General features: G+C 53.7%; 6 protein-coding genes across 6 annotated transcripts; 3 read left to right on the forward strand and 3 right to left on the reverse strand.

The window, feature by feature from the left end:
• Positions 1 to 10: 10 nt before the first annotated feature.
• On the reverse strand, positions 11 to 4,028 carry STEHIDRAFT_77523 (ClpX ATPase regulatory subunit). The gene is made up of 21 exons (XM_007302414.1): positions 3,735 to 4,028; positions 3,609 to 3,673; positions 3,436 to 3,557; positions 3,265 to 3,373; positions 3,185 to 3,201; positions 3,044 to 3,123; positions 2,977 to 2,983; positions 2,888 to 2,925; positions 2,803 to 2,837; positions 2,517 to 2,743; positions 2,344 to 2,447; positions 2,161 to 2,281; positions 2,076 to 2,091; positions 1,770 to 2,001; positions 1,659 to 1,693; positions 1,583 to 1,589; positions 839 to 1,515; positions 643 to 771; positions 428 to 579; positions 206 to 306; positions 11 to 99 (listed from the first exon to the last, which is right to left on the reverse strand). Exons 1-17 carry the CDS (start codon positions 3,882 to 3,884, stop codon positions 1,369 to 1,371), a joined length of 1,512 nt encoding a protein of 503 aa, XP_007302476.1. The 5' UTR covers positions 3,885 to 4,028; the 3' UTR covers positions 11 to 99; positions 206 to 306; positions 428 to 579; positions 643 to 771; positions 839 to 1,368.
• An 801-nt stretch (positions 4,029 to 4,829) lies between these two features.
• STEHIDRAFT_77525 (uncharacterized protein) lies at positions 4,830 to 7,582 on the forward strand. Its single transcript, XM_007302415.1, has 10 exons — positions 4,830 to 5,182; positions 5,236 to 5,794; positions 5,847 to 5,939; positions 5,992 to 6,225; positions 6,279 to 6,575; positions 6,628 to 6,926; positions 6,986 to 7,025; positions 7,078 to 7,247; positions 7,316 to 7,376; positions 7,435 to 7,582. Exons 1-10 carry the CDS (start codon positions 4,944 to 4,946, stop codon positions 7,447 to 7,449), a joined length of 2,007 nt encoding a protein of 668 aa, XP_007302477.1. The 5' UTR covers positions 4,830 to 4,943; the 3' UTR covers positions 7,450 to 7,582.
• A 107-nt stretch (positions 7,583 to 7,689) lies between these two features.
• On the reverse strand, positions 7,690 to 9,848 carry STEHIDRAFT_155836 (uncharacterized protein; the record flags this gene model as incomplete). The annotated part of the gene is made up of 4 exons (XM_007303010.1): positions 7,690 to 8,403; positions 8,485 to 8,862; positions 8,929 to 9,574; positions 9,628 to 9,848. 4 exons carry the CDS (start codon positions 9,846 to 9,848, stop codon positions 7,690 to 7,692), a joined length of 1,959 nt encoding a protein of 652 aa, XP_007303072.1.
• Positions 9,849 to 10,040: 192 nt separating this feature from the next.
• Positions 10,041 to 12,024, forward strand: STEHIDRAFT_95714 (Mov34-domain-containing protein). The gene is made up of 6 exons (XM_007303011.1): positions 10,041 to 10,169; positions 10,227 to 10,266; positions 10,322 to 10,512; positions 10,645 to 10,726; positions 10,889 to 11,233; positions 11,525 to 12,024. The coding sequence occupies exons 1-6, from the start codon at positions 10,081 to 10,083 to the stop codon at positions 11,711 to 11,713; spliced, it is 936 nt and encodes a 311-aa protein (XP_007303073.1). The 5' UTR covers positions 10,041 to 10,080; the 3' UTR covers positions 11,714 to 12,024.
• A 3,347-nt stretch (positions 12,025 to 15,371) lies between these two features.
• On the reverse strand, positions 15,372 to 15,638 carry STEHIDRAFT_54870 (uncharacterized protein; the record flags this gene model as incomplete). Its single annotated transcript, XM_007302293.1, has 1 exon — positions 15,372 to 15,638. A coding segment is annotated over one exon (267 nt), but the record flags the coding sequence as incomplete, so codon positions are not given.
• Positions 15,639 to 16,010: 372 nt separating this feature from the next.
• Positions 16,011 to 22,964, forward strand: STEHIDRAFT_120647 (uncharacterized protein). Its single transcript, XM_007303012.1, has 5 exons — positions 16,011 to 18,031; positions 18,095 to 20,113; positions 20,189 to 20,798; positions 20,866 to 22,078; positions 22,135 to 22,964. Exons 1-5 carry the CDS (start codon positions 16,128 to 16,130, stop codon positions 22,428 to 22,430), a joined length of 6,042 nt encoding a protein of 2,013 aa, XP_007303074.1. The 5' UTR covers positions 16,011 to 16,127; the 3' UTR covers positions 22,431 to 22,964.
• Positions 22,965 to 24,618: the final 1,654 nt, after the last annotated feature.

Consider the following 24,618-nt stretch of genomic DNA (forward strand, 5'->3'; position numbering starts at 1 on the left):
ACTCCAACAACTCACCCTCAACCACCACAACACACTCTTCACGACTCTACACGATCTACCACAATGGCTGACACTGACAACAACCCCCTCGCCCCAAAGGTCCGTATATTATTCGTCACGTTCGCCATCTGTCCTTTGTTTCGTACTGTGTGGCGCGGTCGACCGGTCGAGATCTGATTCATTTCCTTCTTTCGCGTTTTATTAGCAGGAGGAGGAGGCCGATCCCCATTTCGAGCCCGTTATCAAGCTCACAGAGCAGGTTGAGACCAAGACCAACGAGGAGGATGAGTCTGCGATCTTTAAAATGTGCGTACGCCTCTACCTTTCTCGGCGCGACCCCAGTCGCGATCGGCGGTCATCGTCTCGCATTGACCATCGCAAAATCCAAACCTCTCATCATTTCCCGTATTCTATATTCTATCTCCAGGCGCGCGAAGCTCTTCCGCTTCGATACTAGTTCTTCAGAATGGAAGGAACGCGGTACTGGCGAGGTCAAGCTGCTCAAGCACAAGGAGACGCAGAAGGTCAGGCTGGTGATGAGGCGCGATAAGACGCTCAAAGTTTGCGCGAACCACCTCGGTACGTCCCGTCGACCATTGGTTTTGCTTCAGCAGGAGCTCATCCGTCGATGCTCGTGATCAGTTTCCGGTGAGATGCGCCTCCAGCCCAACATTGGTTCGGACAGAAGTTGGGTCTGGAAGGTTCACGCAGATTACTCGGAGGAGCCGGCCACACCTGAGACCCTTGCCATTCGTTTTGCTAACTCTGACAGTGAGTTTCCCGTTTTAATTCATGGGAGTGTCACTCTTCATACTCAGTGTTCTGACTACTATTTAAGACGCTGGTCAGTTCAAGACCGCGTTCGAAGAGGCTCAGGCCGAGAATGTCAAACTCGCGGGTGGCGCTGCTCCTGCTGCTGAGGAAGCACCCACCACCGACGCACCCGCTGCTGAGCCTGAGACCAAGGCTGAGGAGAAAACCGAGGAGGCAGCTGCCGAGGAGAAGAAAGAAGAGTAGTCTGTGTGAAGTTGTAGTTCGGAATTTTGGGCGCCTTGTACAATCGGTGTGGTGTGGTGGCGCAGCAGTCCCTTCTCATAATTGTTGTTTCAATGACCTTACATTTAGTGTTTTCATACCACCTATATCCTAGAACCAGAACCCCTGTTTGCGAGTAGGTTTGGAGCTTGAGGAATGGTGACATCGTTGTATCATGCATATTTACGCACTACGCAAAAAAAGAAAAATGAGCTCTGAAGTTGAGGTATCCGGTATCCTATCCCATGGCCAATAAAATAGTACAACAGCCCTCAGCACCCAAGCTTATCACTGTCAGTGTACTATACAACCCATGATGCTGCACTTCACAGGTCACAACTCCAGCCTTGGGGTGGCACTGGCATCGACCTCTGCTCTCTCCCATGCCGTCTCGAATAATTTCTGCTCATACACTCGCCAGTACCAAGCAGGATGTTCGCCTCGAACCACTCCTTCATCGATGAGAACATATCGTGTAGACTATAGAACAAGAGGTGGTAATTTTAGTAGTGACAGGCATGTGTGACGACATTCTAGAAGTCCTCACCGTGCCACTGTGAAAAGACACAACAGACATGAGCCTTTCTGTTTCAATCAAAGCATTGGAAAAAGAAGCCACTCACGGTACTTCGAAGTTCGCATCGAGCAGAACTGCCTCCTACAAGATCATGAACGTCCATGATCAGCCACCCTCGTGCACATTTACGTGCGGGTGAAGACAGACAAACGCTTACCATGACGCCCCTCAAACTACGCGCACCACCGCCTCGCTCAGCCGCCTTCAAGCAGATCTCGTCCAATGCCCTCGACGTAAACCGAATCTCTACACCCGAGCGCTCAAAGAGTCTGGTGAATTGATCTACTAGACAGCCCCGGACGTCCGTGAGGATCCGTCGAAGATCGGTAGGTGTAAGAGGGGACAAAGTCGTAATGGAGGGAACACGGGAGACGAATTCCGGGATAAAACTGGACGGGCAGAAGATAATATAATATCAAGTCTTGAGCTGATAAAAGGACTTCAGAACTTTGAAACGACGTACCCGAATTTTACCAAGTCTACGGAAGATGATAGGCTACGGATCAGAGAAGACGAAGATCAGGAGGGTGATAGAACAGATCACTGACCTGTCGGTTCGACAAGTTCGAGTAGATTCGGAGCCTGAGTACGGTTCGGCGTGAAGAATGGAAGAAAACCTGGTGTCTCATCCTTGGATGGTGAGGGCAGATCAGCAGTAAAACCTATCGACTGTAACGGCAACATATGGCATGAGTGGCAGACTCCTTGCTGAGAAAAGACGAGGTACATACGCCTTTGGCCACCCGTCTTTTGATGATACTTTCGAGTCCGACGAAGCTGCCACTTAATATAAATAAGATGTTCGAGGTATTGATATGATAAACCTCAGGCCTTGCTGCGAAGGAATAAACAGTCGGGTCAACACGTCTAGCACCAATAAGTTGAAACTATGAAGTTGGCTCACGAGGTGCAACAGGAGGATTTCTTGACCTCGACCGTCCATCCGAGCTCGCCACGCCAGGTCCATCCACCGAGACCCCCTTCGCCGGGACGGTCACAGTTGATCCTTCAATCATCCTCAAGAGAGCTTGCTGGACGCCCTCGCCACCCACATCTCGTGAACCTTCAGTACCGCTCGATGCACTCTTACGCGCCAGCTTGTCCACCTCGTCGATATAGACTATTCCTTGACTGGTGACTCGGTTCGTCAAGCAGATTCATGACATGGGAGTGACAGGGAAATGTAAGACCTGGCTTGGAAAACGTCTCCATTCGCTGCTTGTACCTGGTGTAAACGTTAGTTAGAGGTCCGGTATGTTCGAATGAGCTGCATACCAAATGTTGGATACAGCTTTCCACATCCTCTCCGACGTCTACAGGATTACATCAGAGGTGATTCGTGGTGACAAAATGAACAAACGCACATCCGGCCTTAGGATGCCCATAAATCCTGTGAGTTGCGTACGGAGCTCATAACGGTACAATACTTACCTGTGTAAATGATGTTGCATCGTTTTCGGAAAACGGCACATCGAGAACCCTAGCAAGGGTTCGGGCTAATAGTGTTTTCCCTGTTGCGGCGTAAATCCACGCGACTTGCCCATGCATGACCGTGTACGGTATGGGACTCACCAGACCCGGTTGGCCCTCTGTCATACGAGGCATACAAGGATGAGCAATTATTTGAGTACGTTTGGAACGATGCAACGTACAAAATCAGTACATTGCTCTTCTCTAATGGAGGAGTCGGAAACTGGTTCACTGGTGGATTTGGCGCGGAGGGTCGAGCGCGTGGACGAATACGCGCAGGCTCGACAACAGCTATAGTCCGGGGGTATGCAGAATAAGAAATAGTTCTGAGACGGGGACAGGTCTGAACATACAGTCGTCTTGAGGTCGCTCCCGCTCACGATGTCGATCACGTTCATCCCAATCGTAGTTACTGTCATCCTCTTGTTCCATATTCCATATATTCTCTCGAACACGATTGTAGTGGTTGTAAACGCTTCTCCACGTCAAGGAGGGCATTGAAAACAGGACAATAGGCACAACTCACGCGACTGATAGAACCTTTTTCGCCTTGTGTTGCCCGATAACATATTGGTCCAAGTAAGAGACCAGCTGCAATACATCACGGCTTTCAGGATCCCGATCACCAGTTGTGGCTAATTAACTCACGTACTTCTCGAGGAGTAGCAATACTCGCCGATGATCTTATATTGTGGAGCGCGTTATTGGGGTCATCTCGAGGTGTGTAGTCGTACCGAGCTTGTGTCCGCACCGAACGAGATAATATACGGATGGGTCGGGAGGCGGAACGCCAAGATGCCATATATGAGGGGAATATCTGGATATTTCGAATTAGAGTCCGTGTTGAAACTAGTCAAGACCTAGGAGGAGTAAATCCTTGACAGAAAGCCAACTTGAACAACGGCGTCGACGACGATGAGGAGCAAACAGTTAGGCCAGCGAAGTTGTATTGTTGGGGCATGTCGCAAAAAGGGCTCCGGGGTTATACCGCCGAACCTGATTCGGACCGCAATAACGTGCGTTATAACGTGCGCTGTAACCGGGTTAGAACGACCCCAGTTCCGTTGGCACGTCCGGCTCGGCGAGATGACGCCTGATAAGATAATAACGCGGGTTATAACGCGTTCATCGTCCGTTACAACGGGCGGTATGTCGGAAAACTGAAATCGGGCCTATAAAGCCGGTAGGTGGCACCGTTCTGCTCCCCGATTAGGCATGCGCGCGTTGACCCACCCAACTCTAAAACACCCTCAAACTCACTCAGATGAACAGTTGCGATGTCGCTCTATGGCCACAACCTACGAAAGTGACCATCCATCCAATAACCCGTGCCCATCCAGCGAGGTTTCGACAAAGGGACCACCATAGCGAAATGTTCATGGATTGCAGGCAGGCCACACCGGCACATCCTGGACAGCGCCTGCTCAGTGGACACGGCCTGATGACAAATCACGTTTAAATTGAAGAACCCTGGTCTCGCTTGTGTGATACCCGCGACTAGCCTCGGAAGTAACCCCCGGATTTACCGGCCGGTATGGCATGCGTTACAACGCGCTTCGAGTCCGGGTAGACCAGTTATACCGCCCCGGGGTGCCGTCCTAGCCGTTTAGGGCAGTATAACGCGTTATAATGCCGATGCCGGTTTTGCGACACAAGCACCGTTCAGCGTCGTCTCGCGCATTGCCGTAAGCTGGCGCGCCTGATGCTGGGCGGAGGCAATTCCAGGAGTCAGACACACTTCTCCTTCGACCATCACTTGCCGTCATACTGTCCCTCGTTCAACTGCTTGCTTGCAACTGGTCCCTGTTTCTTGACCTTGAATTGACTGTTATCTACTGAAAACCTTCGCTGAGGAATCACCATGCCTCGGGATCGCTCTCGTTCTGCTTCTCCACGTGCTCGGGACTCTTACCGGCGAAGAGAGACCTCCAGAGAAAGAGATTATTCTCGCCGAGACAAGAAGCCATCTCGTTATGCGGACGACTCTGACGATGAAAGGGATAGGCGAAAGCGTCAACCTGGCGATAGCAGAGAGCCCGAACGTTCTCCCCGCCGACGTGAGCGGAGTCGTAGCAGAGATGGTGACAGGAAGGAGAAGAAGTACGCTGCCATCCGCTTTTACTACTTCAAACAGCTTACTTACTTGACGACAGGCGCAAGAGAGACAAGTCTGACGAACGTAAGGCTCGAAAGGCTGAAAAGAAGAGGATCAAGGAGGAAGAAGAAGCTCGTCAGATTGCGGAGCTGAGCGTCTACAGTGCGACCGACAACCCCTTCCACGACGTCAATCTTGGACAGCAATTCCGCTGGCACAAGAAGAATGAGAAGGAAAAGAAACAGGGGCTGTCTTTGGCGGAGGCGCAACGGAAGGATGCACTTAGGCGACAGGAGGCCAAGGAAGAGTTGGAGAGGTTGAATAGGCGGCGTGCAGAGCGCGAGGCTGAACAGAGGCTCAGAGAGGAAGAGGAGGTGAGGATGCAGCGCTTTGCGGAGTCAGCGCAGATGGCGGAGTGGGTGGCGAAGGATGGCGACTTTCAGCTGGAACAAGAACGAAGGAGAGCAGCCATCAGGATTAAGGAGAAGCGTGCGAAGGCCATCGACTTTTTGGCTCTCAATCTTCGGTACGTTAATCCCGTGGAGGAAGAGGACGAGGAGCTTGGTATCGATGCCGGGCTGGAGATCGACCTTGACGAGCCTTACAACATTTTCGACGTGAGTACTCCCTGCCTGATACAATCTAGGCCTCCTGACACCTTTGCTCTAGTCGCTTTCTTATGAACAAGTCGAAGAGTTGCACGAAGATATCGAACGGTACCTCACGTTGGAGCAGTCCGACACTAACATTGACTTCTGGACGGTACGGTTACAAATTTCATCAGGCCGCATTCCAAGGCTGACCTCTCCTCTAGAACATGATGGTCGTGTGTAAGGATCGAATTGAACGAATGAAGGACGATAAACGCCTGGGAGTTGAAGCTGCCGCCGCAGTGGAATCAGATATCACTGCACTTCTCCAGGGAAAATCCTATGATCACCTCGTCGCTCTGCAACGGCAAATCCAAGCGAAACTTTCAAGTGGAGAACCTGTAGACACGGACTACTGGGAAGGCTTGCTCAAGAAACTCCTAGTTTGGAAGTCCAAGGTATGTCACGCAATCTTGGTCGTTCTTCTTCAGCTATCTGACGCCCAAGATAGGCGAGACTGAAGAGTCTGCACGAAGTCGTGGTCCGCAATCGCTTGGAACAACTTCGTAAACGTCAACGCGACGAGGCTCTGCAAGCACAAGAAGAACTGTTGAACGGCGTCGCGAACAATGCGGCCCAAGGCAAGGTCCGCGCTCCAGTCGTCGAGGTGGTGAACGAGGCGAAAGCACAGGAACAGCGCGAACCATACAGTCGCTCTATGAGCCCAGCTTTGATCGACATCACAAAGTTGCCATACGAAGAACGTCAAATCGACATTGTTCTCGAGGCCGATGACAAGCGTGCATTGGTAAGTCACATGCAATTTCGTCCTCGTTCCGTCGTCTAAAGCCTCGCCCTAGTTCGAACAACGCCGTGCCGTCGCTGCGTCTCGGTTCATACCCAAGGCACCACAACAACCTGCCGTCGAAGCCGAGAACCTTGAGGCGGCGAGTGGTGCCGACATTGCTTCCGAGGCGTTGTACAGAGCCGAAGCGGAGAAAGACCTGGACGAGGAAGAAGAACTCTTCAATCTCGAGGAGAATATCGTCAATCCCACGACGTATAATTGGGAAGACAAATATCGACCTAGAAAGCCCCGGTACTTCAACCGTGTACACACCGGTTACGAGTGGAACAAATACAACCAGACGCACTACGAGTACGTTGTCGCATTTCGCCTAATACCGTTGTCAATCATGATCACTCATTCATGCACAGCACGGACAACCCACCCCCCAAGGTTGTGCAGGGATACAAGGTAACTTTGTCCCTCCTCTAACATTCGGCGCAGTTTCTGACCGTGCAAACAGTTCAACATCTTCTACCCAGATCTCATCGACAAGTCCAAGGCTCCGACGTACAAAATCGTCAAGGAACCAGGCAACGACGACACGGTTCTTCTACATTTCAGTGCCGGACCGCCCTACGAAGACATTGCGTTCAGGATCGTTAATCGCGAGTGGGAATTCTCGCACAAACGGTTCGTACTCGCCTATCGCCTACCATTCTGGATGTTGTGATGTAAACTGACGATTTGTTGTTCTGCAGTGGGTTCCGGAGCAGCTTTGACCGCGGTTGTTTGTCGCTCTGGTTCAATTTCCGTCGCAATGTGAGTCAATCCTTGGTCGACATCTCGTGCCTGCCATCTCACGCGTTTACTCTCACAGTTCTATCGCAAGTAAAATTGCTGCTTTGGAGTTCGCCTGCGGTCTACCTCTTCTCCATAGCACAGAGGACGTTATTTGCTGCGATTGTGTAACTGTTTGCTGTTACTTGTATGTTATTGGTGTTCCTGCGCAATGATGTTACTCAAAATACTCAAGTTGAGTTTTGGATATATCTTCACACGAGTCCAACGCTGCGCCAAGCAATAGCAAGTTCTCTGTATCGTCGATTCAGTGCTCGAGAAAGCTTGGGCGATCTCATTGCACTGGCGCCAGAGCATGCTGCAGTGAATAACTCATCGTACTCGTCTGACATCCATACCCACTCGCCCCCGTGCCCCCACCCAAGTGATCCGGTAAAGCCACCAACCTCTGACTCCTCAGCACAAGCTCCACCGGATCCAACTCATCGTCGCTCTCATACCCCAGCATATCGAACCTGCCCCAATCAAACGGCACCTGCCAGTCGTTTCCGCCATTATTGGAAGACTCGTCGCGAACGAGTTCTTTCAGCTTCTCGACTTCCTCGGGATGTGAGAGCTGCAGGTCTTTGAGCCATCGTCTGCTTATCATCCATTCTGAGACACCTTTCGGAGGCATTCGCAAGCCAAACTTGGGGGGACCTTCGGTACGTGGTTGACGTGGTCGGCGTGGTGGGTTCTTTGCCTGGGAAGATGCCGATGTAGAGTCGTGGTTAGAAGAGCGGTTAGAGAGAGCGGAGAGGGAATCTTCTGAGTCGAGGACGTTGAAGAAACGAAGAAGCCGGGTGCTTCGCCAAGGTTTTCCACGAATAATGAGCGTCTTTTCTTTGGAGGATGTGGCCACAGCAGTCAATGGGCCGGGTGTGCGTTGTGATGATGAATCGTCCTCCGATTCTTCGGAGGACATGCATTCGAATTGGAGTGCGCCTGTGAATGTCGGATGGGCGAAAACCTCGGCTTTCTGCCGTGCCTCTATGCGATTGTTTAGTTTCTGTGGTATGGTTAGAATTAGCGTCAAGCACGAAGTAGCGGATAGGATTTATGAAGTGAGATGTGTAGAAGGGACACTCACGCCTTTCTTTCTGGCATTTCTCCTGGACTTCATCGCCTTGCTCTCCTCCTTCTCCCTCAGACTCTTTGCAATAGCCTCATCGCTCTGGCCCTTAGCCTTCTGCCTGAACGTCGTGAAAGCCTGATCGAACGCAGAGTCCAATACTTTCTTCGTGAAGTCCTTGTCTAGTACATGCTTGTAATGCCCCCTGTTTGCTTTTATGTCTGCAATGATGCGATTCTTCATGCGAGCGTTGTGTGCCGATTGTTTGGGTGTTTTATCCCAGACGAAGCGGACGGGTTCAGAGTCGCCAAGATGCAGACCTTCAAGATGGGACGGTGGAAGTTCAGAGTCGGGAGAGACTTTCATGCAGCGGTAAATGTGCTTTCTCATGGCGGTCTGAATTCCCAGTACGTGATGCGTTCAGTTATACTATAGAGCGGCCATACTGACAGGAACACGCACCTGAATGGTGTAACACCGGGTATCATGTTTGTTCCGTCGTTTCAAGGGTTTCGTTCTTCCCGCGGACGATCTTGAATCTTCGCTACCTGCACTCTCTTCCTCGCTCTCCGATACTGGTGTCCGTCTCTTCCTCTTCGAGCCAGAAGAGGCGGTTGTGGAATGGGAACGGCTCTGCGACAGTGCGGGCGAAGGTGAGAATTCTGATTCTGCTGGAACATGGGGTATCGAGCTGATAGTGCTATGGTCTAAAGGCGGCGAAGCAAGCTGCATGGGTGTGTTCGGTGCACCAGGCTGAAAAACGAACATTGGATGTGGTGCGGGTGCGGGTACAAGAGCGGGTGAGGGCGTCTGGGTAACAGTGATTGACGGCGAATGTGTGAGCGCGGGAGATGGTCGCGCTTCGATGAGGAGCGAAGAGGGGATCCGAGACGGACCGGCCACGGGGCCTAGAGAGGCGATGTAAGCTCGAAGACATGCGACCTCCTGCCTCGTCTCTGCAAGCTGAGTCTCCACCACGGCTTGACGTTGAGCATACTTGGCCTCTAGCTCTTGTTCCCATGCTATTCTACGTTTGCGTTCGGCTTCGAATGCTTGTTTGGAGGCGTGGAGCGCGCGGAGGATGACTTGTGCACCGTCTGGTCTGCTGCTGGGCATAACGCTAGGCATACCGTTTTCGGGAGAGAAATAGATTGCACTTACCTAGAAGGAATTACAACAGGTGCTTGTACTGTCGGTGGAGGCGGAGGTTCAGAGATGGCAAATTCAAGTTCACTCCTGTGGGGAACATTGACATAAGTTTGCTGCGTCACCGCTGGCGGGCTATCTGTTGATGCCTGCGGCTGCGTGTTGACGAAAGTGGGAGAAGGGCGCGAGCGAGAGTAGGCAATATGTGGGTTGAGCGCATTTGAGAGCTCAGACATGACAGGGCAGGGGAACGGATGGTTGTGGCGAGAGTGACGGTGGCCATGAGAGTTTCTCCGGCCCAGGCGGTTGTTTGAAACAAAAGCTCTTGCACAACAGCCGTCAACAGGTGCAAACACCGCGCGACGCGTCAGCCACAAGTACTAGCAGTTCACGGTGACGCGTACTCACTTTACTTGAACCTTTACTCTCTGTCGACCGCCTCAACTACTCCTTCCTCAACCGAAGATAATGGATGCCAACTTTGCACGCATGCTTGAGGGTGCTGCCGGACGCGGCGGCGGCGGTGGAGGTGGTGCGGAGGCCACGGTGCCAGACAAGTGAGTGCATATTGCTGAACAGTGTGGCGCTTTACTGACCACGAACTAACTTTCCAGTGGAGAAGTCATCCACATATCCTCACTCGCTCTTCTCAAAGTATGCCTAGTAATCTGTCAAAACTATAGGTATACTAATCTAGCGGTGTGATTAGATGTTGAAACACGGTCGTGCGGGAGTGCCTATGGAAGTCATGGGTCTCATGCTCGGCGAATTCGTCGACGAATATACCGTACAAGTTATCGACGTCTTCGCCATGCCTCAGTCTGGAACAACGGTATCTGTCGAGTCCGTGGACCATGTTTTCCAAATGAAAATGGTTGAGATGTTGAAGCAAACAGGAAGGTCAGCTGCTCGTCCACGCCCCTTCTAACATAGACCACGACTTGGCCCTCCTTTTTATCCTGACTCTCCCCCGAGTTTGCGCCGTTTCTGGATATACTAATAAATACGTCTCTATGACGTTGATGATATCAGACCTGAGACCGTCGTGGGCTGGTATCACTCGCATCCAGGCTTCGGATGCTGGTTATCAAGTGTAGATATCAACACACAACAGGTTCGTACGCACTCGCAACCCTCTACCCATTTCCTATCCCCTCTTATCCTAATGCCAATCCCAAACCGAGGTTGATGCCGATACTGATTGAACCTTGATTCGCTCCCGTTCCTGCTCCTGTCTCCCCATTCCTTGAATCCACACCCTCATCATGAAATCCAGTCTTTCGAATCTCTAGACCCCCGTTCGGTCGCAGTTGTCGTAGACCCAATCCAGTCCGTCAAGGGCAAAGTCGTCATCGATGCCTTCCGTCTGATCAATCCACACATGCTTCTCTCCGGTCAAGAACCCCGCCAAACGACGTCGAACATCGGACACATCAACAAACCCTCTATTCAAGCGCTCATCCATGGCCTGAACAGGCATTACTATTCGATAGCGGTGAACTACAGGAAGACGGAGCTGGAGCAGGCCATGCTTATGAACCTGCACAAGAGGAATTGGACGGAGGGCCTGAAGTTGAAGGACTTCAAGAGCCACAAGGAGAACAATGAAAAAGCTATCAAGGTTCGTGGGCGCCACTGCCGTTTCTTCAATCTAAGATATCCCATTTGGAATGGACTGCGAAAGAGGAACAGACTTGCTGACGCTATCCTTCTTGCCTTTATTGACTCCTTCTCCTTGCTGCCCCATCTGCCTCCGCGTGTCCCACGCTCGCCTTACTCTCCGCCCTCCTGACCATGACCCTGCCCAACCTGAACATACCTATTCCTGTCCTCGCTCTCGATCGCTCGGTTCTACCGGAATGAACACGACGCACACGACTCTAACGCACTCCGCGATTAAACAACGAAACAGTCGATGCTTTCGCTCTCAGAAGCGTACAATAAATCTGTACAAGAAGAGTCGACCCTCACACCCGAACAGCTCAAGACGCGACACGTAGGGAAACAGGACCCGAAGCGCCATTTGGAAGAGGCTGTCGAGAAAGCGATGGGCGATCAGGTGGTGCAGAATCTGGGGACGATGTTGCTTGCCGAGTTGTAGTACCACTATCCTCCAAGCATCGATTCCAAGAGCTTTCGCTCCATTAGCCACTAGCCACCAGATCAACTAACGCAAACTCATACGGGCGAAACAATTACTTTCGCGATATGACTTGTGCTTTCTGATCCGGGCTCCTTCACTTCATTGTGATCGTTCACTCGGGGCTGGTGGTGTGTTGTGCGTCAGTAGGCTTCGGTGCGGAAGCTGAGTGCGCAGTTGCGGTTGCGGCGGTTGTTCTTTCATCGTGCATGATGTAGTTTGTATTATTTCGATCCATCTCTCGGTTCTCCTCTTCCATCCGTTTCCGGAACACGACTCGTAACTCTATCTCTGTGAGAGAGTGAGAGCGAGCTAACTTATCGTCGTATCTTTCCGGGGGCCTTACTCACCATTCCCTGTCCCTTGCCCTGAAGCCGCAAGTCCAGCGCTTGCTCGAACAGGAAGATGCAGATCACTGACGTCTCCCGACGAGAATAACTCTCGTTCAGGCCTCTCTATCCGCGTTAGTGTTCCATCCGTTTGAAAGCCCGTAAGATCGAGACTCACTATGATAGCCCTGCTTTCACCCACCGCCCATCTTGCTATACTTGCTGGTGTGTGTGTGTGTGTGCGTGTGTGTGTGACCACGGAACAGTTCGACCAAACATACAGTGAGATATGGCTCATCTCGGTCGACGGTTTTCACAAGGCAAAGTCTTCGTGAGGTAGAATGCACTGTATTTGACGCTAAGATCTAGAGGCTGTGAATGTGGGTGATGTTTTTGGGCTGGCATTGGAGCCGATTCAGGGAGGCTGGCAGCGGGATGCAGTTGCGCTTTGTGATCTTCGTGAGCGTAAGTTCAAGCTCGAGTTTCGTGGTTAATCGTGATCATTTCTGGTCCGTTCGTTCGTTCATTTATTGTGGGCCTGAAGGAGTCTGACTCTGAGGCTAAACTAGCGTGTGTTGTTGATCAATAATTGTTAGGTGGTATGAAAGACTTTGAGTTTGACGCATCATACGGCGTTGTGAACACGAGCGAGCGAGTCTCAGCCCCGAAGTCTGCGCTATTGTGCTGCGCCAATGGAGGCTTCGTACATATAGGAGAATGCAAGTCCAACTTGATGCGGCGGCAGTGCCAATGGGGTGTGCTAAATGGATCCACAGAAAAGACGCGGCTGGTCATCCATACTCGGCAGCGACAGGAGGATGGTGTGTTCACGAGACTCGTAAAATCTGAATCAACAACCCGTCCGAACCTGTTCGAACCTCTGATGATATCGGAGTTCCGTGTATTACGGTGTCGAATATCGAGCGCTGATCAATATTCCTTTCTTCGTCTATCGGAACAGTTCGAACTCGACATGATAGTACCACAATCAGTAAGAGAACGCGAAAACGCAATGTTTGCGCCCTCAGAGCGCATCAGCAGGTCTTTGCTTGGTGCTGCTGAGCCCTGGCGAATCAATTGATCAGGCTGGAGTATTATGGTCCAATGATCATGAGCTCATGACCAGTGACCACCCCGGTGGGTTCGATAGGGGGAAAAAGGTGACAAAGTGGAGAACGTCGAAGAGTCGAATACTTATCGTAATTAAACTAAATTGATGGCCGAGCAAACTTTCGAGGCTTATTTTCTTGTCCACGTTACAGCTGCAGCGGAAAGGTCTGAATCCAAGTGAGTACAGGAGCAGGACTGCGGGAGCGGTTCGTTTCGAGTGAAGTTGCAGTTCACGTTTGGGTTCGGATTGCGGCGAGGTGAGATGAGGTCAGAGACGGAGGTACTGGGCAGGGCGCAAAGCGTGGATGTAGCGACGGGTTAAGAGTCCCCTGGTCACCGCCGTGGTAAGAAAAACGCGAGCAGGAATGTTGGATACTCAAGTAGTACTAAGTAGAGGACAACCCACCCAGTCAGGGGCAAATTTTAAAGCTTAAAGGCTGTCAGAACGGTTTGCCAGTGGATTTAAAGTATCGCAATTGCTGCTCCGTAGGTGAAGTTGGCAGATCCCATGGTTGCAGTGCATGGCCAGACTGGTAACCGATTGTCTATAGCAGAGTATGTGACGGCTGAACGACTTTGAACGAGTACACATGACAAAATGTTGGTGTCACTGGGTCACTAGCACTGGTCGTTGGTGAAGACACCGACATGAAAGGGAGAGGTGGACAACCAAAGCGGCAAAGTGCCATTCAGAACGTCGGTTACAAGGTCGGATCAGACACGACTGCAAGTAATGATAAGTAGCTCATCTTTTGTAGATCATCCTCCACGTATCAAGGAGCTGTACACTGTGTGAGATACGGCCGCATGCACTGTGCAGTGTGCATGCATGCATCCACATAGATTCAGATTCCTGCCAGTGCCCGTAGGAGATCGCCAGAAGGTCATCCCAATGAATCCCAATCCCACTCTCGATGATACTGTATCAATCATCTCTGAGTCGTGTCCATCGCTCGGGCGGTCGTTGGTCACGAAGGAAACAAAACACGGAGGATCGTAGGCCCTCGTAGATCCGTTTGGGTGGCCGTCTTTGATGGGCGCAGAGTATGTAGCATAAATATGATGACAAGCGAGCGATCCGGGCGTGGCGTGGCATAGGATGGACACACGGCGAAAGGAACCAAATCTAATATATTGGATGATGCAAAAACACCATCAGCACGACGCAGAAAGTGGCCAGGGGTCCGTCCGTCCTGCGCCTTTAGGTCTATAGGTCTCCCAAGGTCCGACCGTGAAAAAGAGCCTGACCATGAGGTGTCACTGCTTAGCCTCTCAGGTAGAGCGTGACACTGGATATTGACGCGGACGAACGGTCTAATCTGCAGGATGAAAAATACTATTCTGAGATAGTCTGCAGCACGACAAAGCGCAATACCCATGTCGAAGTGTCCAGAGTAGTGGCTGCACTGCCGCTGCAGGACGCTGATCCCCCAGGTCTCGAGCGGGAAGGGAGAGATTGAGAAGAGTCGTCTTGTCTTGGAGGGCGCAAAGATTAGGAACGGCGACCTGGACTGAGTGCGAACTTGGACCTGTGGCGAACGGTCTGAAACACCTGACTGCTGCAGAAGAGAAGATGCAGCAGATGCGACGATGATGCCACCGTCTACTTATGTATACAGTGGAGGCAAAGGCTGGAGCGCCAGAAAAAGCAATCGTGGAAGCATTCTAGGCCTTTGCCTTTGTGTTGGGGACGTGTTTGGGAGGAACGGCTGGAAGGAGACGGTATGCACTGTGCAAGTTCGCGCGGAAGGCTCCGGAGAGAATGGCCTGAGCTTAGAATATGACGAGATTCAGACTCGAGGTAAAGATGCAGCATGCAGCGGCAAGTATACCGTCACAAAATCGACTTTGTGCCTCGAGGTGAGAAAAAAAGACAACAACAAACAGGTGGCTTGAACGGACGGCTTCCATTGACAAGACGATCAGACGATCAGAATGTAGACACCTTGCGTCTGTCGATCCGTCGAGTCACACGAGACAGATGAGGTCCGAGGAAAGTTATTAGTGAGCAGCGGGTCGGCTGGTGGTGGCCGAAATGATACGGCATATTATGGGTGGACGACGGACGGATGGGTAGAATGTAAAATTGAGTACGAAGCACGCCTCCATTAATCGACACCCACCGCCTCATAATACTTCCATCGAGCGCAGAATGCAGCCAGCTCAGCAGCAGCAACGCACTACCGACGCGGCAGCTCCGGGTCCATCCTATGGAACATCGGCATGATGCCCATCAACTTCGCCCTCTTGATCGCCTTCGCCACCCTCCGCTGGCTGCGCCACGTGAGGTTCGTCTGGGCGCGTTTGCGGACCTTGCCCATCTCGGTGACGAAGGCGGAGAGCAGGGTCGGGTTCATGGCCTCGTAGAGCGGGTCGATGTCGAGCTGGTGGAAGACGTCGCGTTCGCGTGATTCGCGTGCGCCGGGGCCGATGGTGACCATTTTGCGGGGATACCTGCGGAAATCGCCTGTGTCGAGAAAGTCTGCAGGTTTTATGAACTGGGGACGCGTTAGGACGAGGTGACTGTCCGTGAAGAAGAATAGAGGCGTACGTTTGGGGTGTTGTTGCCCTTGCGTTGTTGACGACGGGGTCTGGTGCGGAGCGTCTCACGGTAGTCGGTCACTGTACAAAATGTCAAGAAAATAGCAGGGTATGGTAAGAGGGATATACAGACCACTGAAGGCATCTGAGGAGGGTTTTGCGCGCGTAGGTGCTGCCTCAAGAAGTTGAGTGGTGTCTGCCAACTCGTCATAGGCGCTGGTGTCTGCCTCGATGACGCTCCTTTTACTGGCGAGACGGGAGTTCTGTGAGGTGGATGCATAGGCAGCCTGCAACGAGAATAACGGGCTGCATTTTGCAGGACGGCGTGCGAGGGCGAAGGCGGAGGAGAACATGATAGATATGTTTGTCCGTAGGCGGTCGTTCTGGAAGGAGAGATGTGCACGAGGCCGGGACCCCGGACAGCGCGGGTCGTCGCGAGGCGGCAAGGCGCGCAAGCGAGGCTGAAAGATATCCGGGATTCCCTCTTCACTCTTCTCCTCCAGCCTCAACATCTCCCCCAACGTCGCCCGTGCCCATGCGTCCCTAGCCCGTATCCAACAGTCTCCCTGCGCCTCCTTTTCTTTTTCTCTCTTCTCTACACCGTCCTCGTCGTCCTCGTCGTCGCTCCCGTCGTCGCCCTCATCATCGAATCCTGCCCCCCCACCGTTGCTCGTATGTCCGACAACGGCTCCTCTCGCAGGCAGCTCCCGACCCCCCTCGTATTCACCCCAGAATCTGTCCTTCCCCCTCCCATCCAGCCCTCAAACTCCTCCGCATCCCAGTACAACTCCGGCTACGGCTCAAGCTCAGGCTCAAACACCGTTTCTATGCCCTTCGTCCGGCGCCATGTCACAAGACGGCTCAGGGCTGCAAAGCAGGAGTGCGACAAGGAGCTCCAGCGTGTCACAAACACAATCACCGCCTTCTTCGAAGAGAGGCTCCGGCTAGGTGAGCAGGAGGCCGCCCTCGAGCGCGAGCAGCGCGAACGCGAGCGTGATCGCGAACGGGATCGTGAATGTCCCCCCCAGGACCAGGATGCTCTCCGCGAGGCCTTCGTGCTTCACCAGGATCAACTCAGGTCGGCCGTCCAGTCAGACGATGCGAGCTCAGACGGTGGCTATGAGGCAGAGTATGAAGGTCACCACAGCCGTCAACGTGCGTCCCTCGAAGAAAATCAGAGGCCACCTCTTCTCACACATTGGTCTTCGTCCCCTGGTCTTCTTGCAGCTTCCACTTCTTCCTCCAGCCCAGCCCCCCTCCGTAGGCAGACCACCATCTCGTGGGATAAACCCCCCACGACGGGCGCCTCGTCTGCTAACGGTACTAGCACCGGCAACTCCAGTCCTGCTCCAGCGCCCTCGCACACCCCCGAGCTCAGCACCAGCCCACGCAAGCAGAACGTGCCCATCGCTACTTCGTCATGGAGCTCAGGTGGAATCGCCAGCCGCAGATTGTCTCGCTCAATACACATCCCTATCCGCCCCTCACGTTCCGGTCAGAGCTCCCGATCCACCTCTCGTTCTCGATCACCTCTCCCCCCAAGCAACCACACTAGCTTCGCCGAGTCCCTCACCAACGGATACAACACCGCCAACAGTAACAACAACGGTAATAATAGTAGGGATAACCGCCGATCGTCCCGTATCCTCATCGACGACCCCGTCGACCCCATCATGACCAACCTCTACGAGCTCATATCCGTCGCCACCGACGTCTCCGAGATGTCGGTGGCTCACCTCACCGCGAATCCCAAAACGATAGAGACTATCGTCCAGCGCGTACAGAAGATCGGCCGTGCATGGGATGACCACCCGGACTGGCACGGCCGAAACTGGTACGTCCAGGTCCTGCTCGCCGTCGCTAGTCTCAGTCGTGTGCTCGAGTGGTGGGAGGCGGAGAAACAGTTTTGGAATTTCGACGATAACGACGACGAGCAGGAAGAGGCCCTTCTCTTCGTCACCAAGCCGGCGGACGAACCTGTCCCTGCCCCTGCGCCCACACCGAGGCTGTCCGTGGAGGATGACGGTCGCTTGCGAATGTCCAGAACGACGAGCGTGGGCAAGAGGTCGAGGGACGAGGCGGCTAGTCTTAGGGATTCGACGTTGATGCCACCACCGCCTGATCCTTCTCGGGCAGGTTCGATCAAAACCCTCGACACTGCGGAGTCTGCTAGGGTGCTGGCAACCGAACGTCTGCGTCTCCAGGCGGAGACTGCACAAAGTCGGAATATTGTCCTCGAGCTCAACCTCGATGGCGACCACATATTGTGGGTGAACTATGCGTGGAATGTTGTCGTCGGGTGCGTTTCCCCAGTTCATCTTCTCACCCTTCATTCACTCATATTTTTGTTTGGCCAATATAGCACGGATTGCGAAGAGATCCCAGGGACCCGAATATCCCAGTTGCTCGCTCCACAAGACGTACATGTGTTCCAGGAAGCGAATGCGCATCTTCAGGAAGACGACTCTCACACAGTCGAAGTCAAGTTTCGTCTTCAGATTGAACCTGACGATGAGCGTGATGTCTCGTCGCCTCCCCTGTATCAGCTCATGGACGGTAAAGGCATGGTCATGATTGATCGCGAAGACGGCATGCCTACGCACACGATGTGGTCCATCAAGCCTATCTCTGCGCCAGAACGACTACCTTCACCTTCCATCCATGTCGAAGGGGACGAAGAAACAGCCGACCCCGCCGAGGACGAACTCACCCCCGACGAACGCCAGGATGCGGAAGAACCCTCGACACCTCTTCCCCTCGTCCGCCCCATCAACCTGACCCCCATCCTCTGCCGTATCTGCGAGAATTACGTCGCCCAGTGGTACTTTGAGAAGCACAACGAGACGTGCAGTGAGACGCACAGACTTGAGGCCGAGATTGGGGAGTGCAATGAGTCGATCGGAGAGCTGAGGAATACCATCCGTGATCTGACGGCCGCTATCGACCGTTCTTCGCCGGTGACGACCCCCGAGTATCGTGGCATGCCGATCTTCTCGCCTTCGAGTTCTCCCGGGTCGTCTTCTCCGCTTCAACTCTTCCGTCTCAACAAGATGCAGCGGTTCGGTGTGAAGAAGCTCCAGCGTCGAATTCTGGAGCAGTTGGAGGATATTCTGCAAGTCGCCGTCGAGATCTCCGTGCCGACGTTGAAGGAGGAAGAGTCGAAGGAGCCTATCGAGCGTCAGCGGCTTCTTTCGCCTGGGTCTGAGCGGAAGATCACTCAGGTTCGAAATTGGTCGAAACCTGCGTCGACGCAGGATGCGGCTCTGAACCAGGTCGTGCAGGATGCGGAGCGGGTGATGAGGCAGAAGATCGATACCGTTGTGCGGCTGCAGAATACCATTCGATACTCGGAGAAGGTGAGGCAAGAGTGGGAGGAGAGGGTCGAGCAAGCGCTTGCGCAGTATCGCGATGATGGCGAGGAGGGTGACGGTGCGAGCGATCATGAGGGTGATGCGAGCGGAGACGATGATCATTCGAGTACGACTTCGGAGTACGCTTTCGCTGGGAGCGGCCAGTCTTCAGATCCTACGCCTATGCCTTCGGCGTCTCCAGTTCCTACCGCTGCTTCAGCTTCAGAGACTGGTGATCCAGTCACACTCGCTCCACAGCCGTACGTTCCTCCAACCACTTACCAATGGCAAACCCGCTCCTCCACGCCTTCGTCCGTCTCTTCTCCACTTGCGCTTGCGCAACCTATTCTGGCATCTCCTGGACCGGAGGGGCATCCGCCTCCGATGAGCCTCGACGAGGGCAGCCAGAGAGTTGTCCGTGGTGGTGAATCGTTACAGAACCTCGATCCCAGAATGGTCGTCACGCCTCCACTCTCCCCCTTGGTCACCCCTCTCGACGTCCCCGCATCTCGTCGTTCACACCGACGACACTCCACAGCCGCCAATCCTATCCTCAGCCCCACCGCCGCAATGACCGGTTCCATTGCACCTGGTCCACTCTCTCCACGCATGCCTTCAGCAGCACCTGCGTCACGAACGGCACCGACGTCCATCAAAGACTTTGAGATCATCAAGCCTATCAGCAAGGGTGCTTTCGGCTCCGTGTTCTTAGCGCGCAAGAAGGCGACGGGCGATTACTATGCTATCAAGGTGCTCAAGAAGGCGGACATGATCGCGAAGAATCAGATCACGAACGTCAAGGCGGAGAGGATGATCCTGATGAAGCAGGCAGAGTCGCCGTTCGTCGCGAAGCTGTTCTTCACGTTCCAGAGCAAGGATAACCTGTATCTCGTTATGGAGTACCTGAACGGGGGCGATTGCGCGGCGCTGATTAAGAGTTTGGGGGCTCTGCCGGAGGAGTGGACGAAGAATTATATCGCGGAGGTCGTGCTTGGGTTGGAGTATTTGCATCAGCGGGGGATCGTCCATCGGTAGGCTGCGCTCTTTTCTTCTTTCTTTGGTCTCGGTTGAAAGTTTGTTTCTGACTGCGGACAATGTTGCTCTAGTGATCTCAAACCTGACAATTTGCTAATCGACCAACACGGTCACTTGAAGCTCACAGATTTCGGTCTGAGCAGGATAGGTTTGTTGGGTCGTCAGACCCGTGAAGGTCCTGTGCTTCCTACGGCCGAGAGGGGCGTGCAGCGCGGGCACACGCGGTACAGTCCTCACTCGCGGCCGCCCTCTATGGACTCAGCGTACTTGTCCTCGCCTTTGATTCCCTCCGACCTGATCAGTGGAGGTTCGTACTTCAATAATCCACACCCATCGCCAGTCCCAGCTTCTTCAGTGTCAGTGTACCCCGGTAGGCAAGGGACACCCTCATACCTATCATCCACAGACGACATCAGCATCGGCGAATCGAGCGGCGGCTCCGACTCGTTCCAGGCCATCTCGATGCTCTCGAGACGCAATGTGAACGGGAACGGGCAAGGGGGCATGAACGACAGTCCGCTGCAGAGTTTCGCGACGGAGTTGACGGCGGATTTGAGGAGCCATTATTCGACGCCGGGGAGCGGGACGCCGCCTGGGGATCAGAAGTTTGTGGGCACGCCCGATTATCTCGCCCCAGAGACTATTCTGGGTTTGAGAGGTGACGATGCTGCCGTCGATTGGGTACGTTTTCTAGCTTTCGTTGTTCCTCCTTATTTTTTTTTCTGACGGTGATATTATTGGTTGACAGTGGGCTCTTGGTGTGATCACCTATGAGTTCCTGTATGGTGTTCCTCCTTTCCACGACGAGACCCCCGAGAAGGTGTTCGAGAACGTTCTCTCCGGCCATATCGACTGGATGGAGGAATACGTGGACTACTCTCACGAGGCTCGGGATTTTATGGAGCGACTCCTCACACTTGACCCCGCTAGGCGACTTGGAGCTAATGGTGCCGACGAGGTGAAGAACCACCCCTTCTTTGCCGGCATCGAATGGGACAAGGTGACCACGACCGAAGCGGCGTTCATCCCTCAAGTGACCGACCCAGAATCGACGGACTACTTCGATCCCCGTGGGGCCATCATCCAATTGTTCGACGACGATGACGCGCTACAGGCTGCCGAACCAGGTCATACGGGCGGTCTCGACGTCCTGCATACCGATGCCGTGCCCGTACCAGGCGGCAGCAACAACGGCAGAGGCGGTCGCGAGGCGGGCACGCCCGCGGACGACGACTTTGGGACGTTCAGTTTCAAGAACCTGCCGGTGCTGAAACAGGCCAACGACGACGTGATCCGCAAGCTGAGGACAGACCAGATGGCGCCCATCACGCATACGCTCTCGGACCCCGCTGCGAGCTCGCACACGCGCAAGAGGAGTGTGTCGACGCGGAACAAGAAGGCGCCTTCGAACGTTGTGACGACGTTCGACGGGAAACCGATCACGAACCCTCCGTCGCCCGCGACGTCGACTTCGTCCATCGCGTCTTCGCCTTCGAGGGGCAGTATCCCGCCTTCGACGCCGGGGAGCGCGAACGGTGGTGCCCATGCGCATGCGAGGAAACCGTCGGAGTATGGCGCCGTGGAGAGGTTCAAACTGAATCATATGGACGCGGACGGGAACAGGCGGAATTCGATGCCGAGTAGGCTCAGGACGGCGTCGGTGTCTTCGAGCATGGGTGAGTCGGATATGTCGGTGTGGCCGCCGTCGTCGATGTCGATGGGCAATGCGTCGACGTCGACGCAGTATGGGGACACTGGTGCGAGCACGCCGCCATCGTCGGTGGCGAGCGTGGATCTGAAGAGGTGTCCGGATCCGAACGATCGGTCGGTGACTTGTCTGTTGGCTGAGGATAATCCGATTACGGCGAAGATTATCGAGACTTTGCTTTCGAGGTTGGGGTGTCGTTGCGTTGTTGTGGCGGATGGGAGTGAGGCGATCAGTGTGGCGATGGGTGATATCAGTATGTGTTTTCTTCTGCTAATGGTTGTCGACGGACGAGAACTGATTGTATCACAGAATTCGACTGCATCCTTATGGATCTGCATATGCCCGTCGTGGATGGCGAGAGCGCGGCTCGGTACATCAAAAGCACGAACAACAAGAACACGAGCACGCCCATCATCGCGGTCAGTGCGTACAGCGGGACGGATAACAACGACGCGAGCAACCTGTTCGCGGCATCGCTCTCGAAGCCGCTCCAGAAGGCAAACTTGCTGTCCGTGATGAGGCAGCTCGGTTTCAAGACTTCGACGGCAGCAGAGTCCGCGCATGCGTCGCATGGTGGCACTGCGAAAGCTATCACCGTTCGATGACACGTTTTATGAGTTATGACTTTCTTTTTCTCTCAGTTTTTCTCGTCTCTCGTCTCTCTTCTCTCTCCTTTGGCTTGGTGTTTCCGTCTCGATTTCCACATCGCTCTGCTTTCTTTCGGTTTCCTCATCTTTTATTTCTTCTCGCTCATACACATTGTCAACTCTTCACGCTCTGCATCTTTCCAAACAATCACAGTTTTCACATCTCTCAGTCTCTCCGGCTCTCGTCACACTATGGTCCACGTTTTAGTCACTGCATTCTTTTTCCCTTCCCATCAACTCTTGGTCAAGCCCCACATCACATCCATATTGCCTGCAGGATCGGCCCCATCTATCCTCCGACCGGTACCCTGCCTTCGCCTTCGCCTGCATACATAATCCCTTGATCCTCCCGTTCTAGCAACCGAACCTCCCGTCTTCCCCCTCGCTCTCCAACAGCCACGCGTCCAGATCCGCTCCCCTCACCGTCGCCACCACCCATGCCGAATCAGAACTCTCTTTTTTCAGTTTCTATTATCGCATTTTCACGTTCTCTTCCCTCCGTTTCTTTTCTTTATATGAATCTTTTCCGACCTTCGACGTTCAATACTGAGGCTTATTTCCACCGCTCCCAGCATTTGTACAGTAGATTATCGAACCGCCATTTAGTGTTTGCTGCTTGTACATGCCTGCCCTCACTTTATTCTCGGATTCAATTTCTTTTGTGTTGTTCGTTCGTTCGTGTTTGATGGAAAATCCTGTTCCTGGGTGCATATTATTTCACTGCCGACCTGTGTGCGTGTGCCTGCCAGCCCTTTGCGTGCCTGCATCTCATTAAAGGTTGCCCTAAGTACATCTGCGCGCCCATTTGTAGGTATGCGACGCGATAAGTCCCGTAAAGTGGAAAGCGGCGCGAATTTGATGAAAGGAGATGAAGAAGGATGAGAGCGCTGACGCGCTGCCGGTGATGCGTTTGATCAGCAACGCAAAGCGATCAACTGCAACGTTCTCGACGACCTGCAGTCACGGTTCCGACCCTGATCGGAGGTAGGCGCCGTGGCGGAGGGTTAGGGGCGACGTTCAGTCGTTGCATTGCTGAGCTCTTGTCTCGCTTGCGGCGGCTGCTCAAGTCGAACAAACATACAATGGGCAGAACTCTGACGACGAGTGGATGCGCCAGTTAAGGTATGTGGGCTGGAACAGCGACAAGGTAGGGAGGGAAGGGGAACTGAAGAGGTTGGAGGAATGAGGGAAAGTGGGCGGGCGAATAGACGCCTTGGACCGAAAGAGGCAGTAGGCGGCAGAGTAGACGCCGTTGGGTACGTTCGTTCGCTGCACCGTCTTTTCTTTCTTTCTTCCAACCACCACGACCACTAACCTAACCAAGTTCGTACCCACTTTGCCACCGTCGCATTATCCACATCGACGGCGGCCAGAGCCCAGTCATGCACCGCAATAGCACCAGCCAGCCTTATGACCCACCCGCACAGCTTCCTGGCAGCCTCGTCCCAGGCGTGCCACGCTCCGCAATATACCCACAGGAGAACTCGTCCAGCAGGAGGTCAGACTCGCTCTTCTTCATGCCCTCTCCGTCTACAGCCGGCTCAGCCAGCCAAGACGCCCCATACTCCGTACTCACAAACGGTGCCACTCAAGCCCTCACTCCCAACCGACGACCACAGCAGCCTGTACTCGTCCCGTATACGACGACCGGTCCACCCCCTGACAGGCGAATAGAGCACAGACGGTCTTCGCCTCCGCCTGTTTCCCACCACAGAGCCATATTTGCGTCGAGGACAGCATCCGCACCTTCCCCTTCACTGCCTCTCCCTCCAAAACCGTACTTTGGCTCCCCTCCCCGAGCCTCACCGCCTGCCTTTCCGCACCCTAACAATAATGCGGCAGCGACGCCATCATCGGCTTCTTCTTCATCGCCACTCCCATCGCCCGTTCCGGCACCGAGACTGTCGTTCTACAACCAGGCGATAAACTCGACTTATGCCCATTCGACCGTTCCTCCACCTCCACCCTCCTTTCCAATGCCTACCATCCCTTCCATGCCTTCACCGCCGACTCAGTTTGCCTCACAGCCTTTACCACCGCTACCTCATTCACCGGGTCCTCCGCCTCTTCCTCCGCCCCCTCATGCACGGACATCACCGTCCGCACCTTCGTCCCAAGTCTCCTCTCCGGATCCGATCGACGAAGA

This window comes from Stereum hirsutum (assembly GCF_000264905.1).
Source record: "Stereum hirsutum FP-91666 SS1 unplaced genomic scaffold STEHIscaffold_5, whole genome shotgun sequence".
NCBI lineage: Eukaryota > Fungi > Basidiomycota > Agaricomycetes > Russulales > Stereaceae > Stereum > Stereum hirsutum.

Excerpts from the sequence above, each read along its gene's own strand:
- STEHIDRAFT_77523 (XM_007302414.1), bottom strand. The coding sequence starts at position 3,884 with ATGGCATCTTGGCGTTCCGCCTCCCGACCCATCCGTATATTATCTCGT. Across the intron at positions 2,838-2,887 it reads AAAGCTGTATCCAACATTTG|GTACAAGCAGCGAATGGAGA; the intron begins GTATGCAGCTCA and ends CGTTTACACCAG. Across the intron at positions 1,694-1,769 it reads GTAGTTTGAGGGGCGTCATG|GAGGCAGTTCTGCTCGATGC; the intron begins GTAAGCGTTTGT and ends ATGATCTTGTAG.
- STEHIDRAFT_95714 (XM_007303011.1), top strand. The coding sequence starts at position 10,081 with ATGGATGCCAACTTTGCACGCATGCTTGAGGGTGCTGCCGGACGCGGC. Across the intron at positions 10,267-10,321 it reads CCTCACTCGCTCTTCTCAAA|ATGTTGAAACACGGTCGTGC; the intron begins GTATGCCTAGTA and ends CGGTGTGATTAG. Across the intron at positions 10,513-10,644 it reads ATGTTGAAGCAAACAGGAAG|ACCTGAGACCGTCGTGGGCT; the intron begins GTCAGCTGCTCG and ends TGATGATATCAG.
- STEHIDRAFT_77525 (XM_007302415.1), top strand. The coding sequence starts at position 4,944 with ATGCCTCGGGATCGCTCTCGTTCTGCTTCTCCACGTGCTCGGGACTCT. Across the intron at positions 6,576-6,627 it reads CCGATGACAAGCGTGCATTG|TTCGAACAACGCCGTGCCGT; the intron begins GTAAGTCACATG and ends GCCTCGCCCTAG. Across the intron at positions 6,927-6,985 it reads TACAACCAGACGCACTACGA|CACGGACAACCCACCCCCCA; the intron begins GTACGTTGTCGC and ends ATTCATGCACAG.
- STEHIDRAFT_120647 (XM_007303012.1), top strand. The coding sequence starts at position 16,128 with ATGTGCACGAGGCCGGGACCCCGGACAGCGCGGGTCGTCGCGAGGCGG. Across the intron at positions 18,032-18,094 it reads GCGTGGAATGTTGTCGTCGG|CACGGATTGCGAAGAGATCC; the intron begins GTGCGTTTCCCC and ends TGGCCAATATAG. Across the intron at positions 20,114-20,188 it reads CAGCGGGGGATCGTCCATCG|TGATCTCAAACCTGACAATT; the intron begins GTAGGCTGCGCT and ends ATGTTGCTCTAG.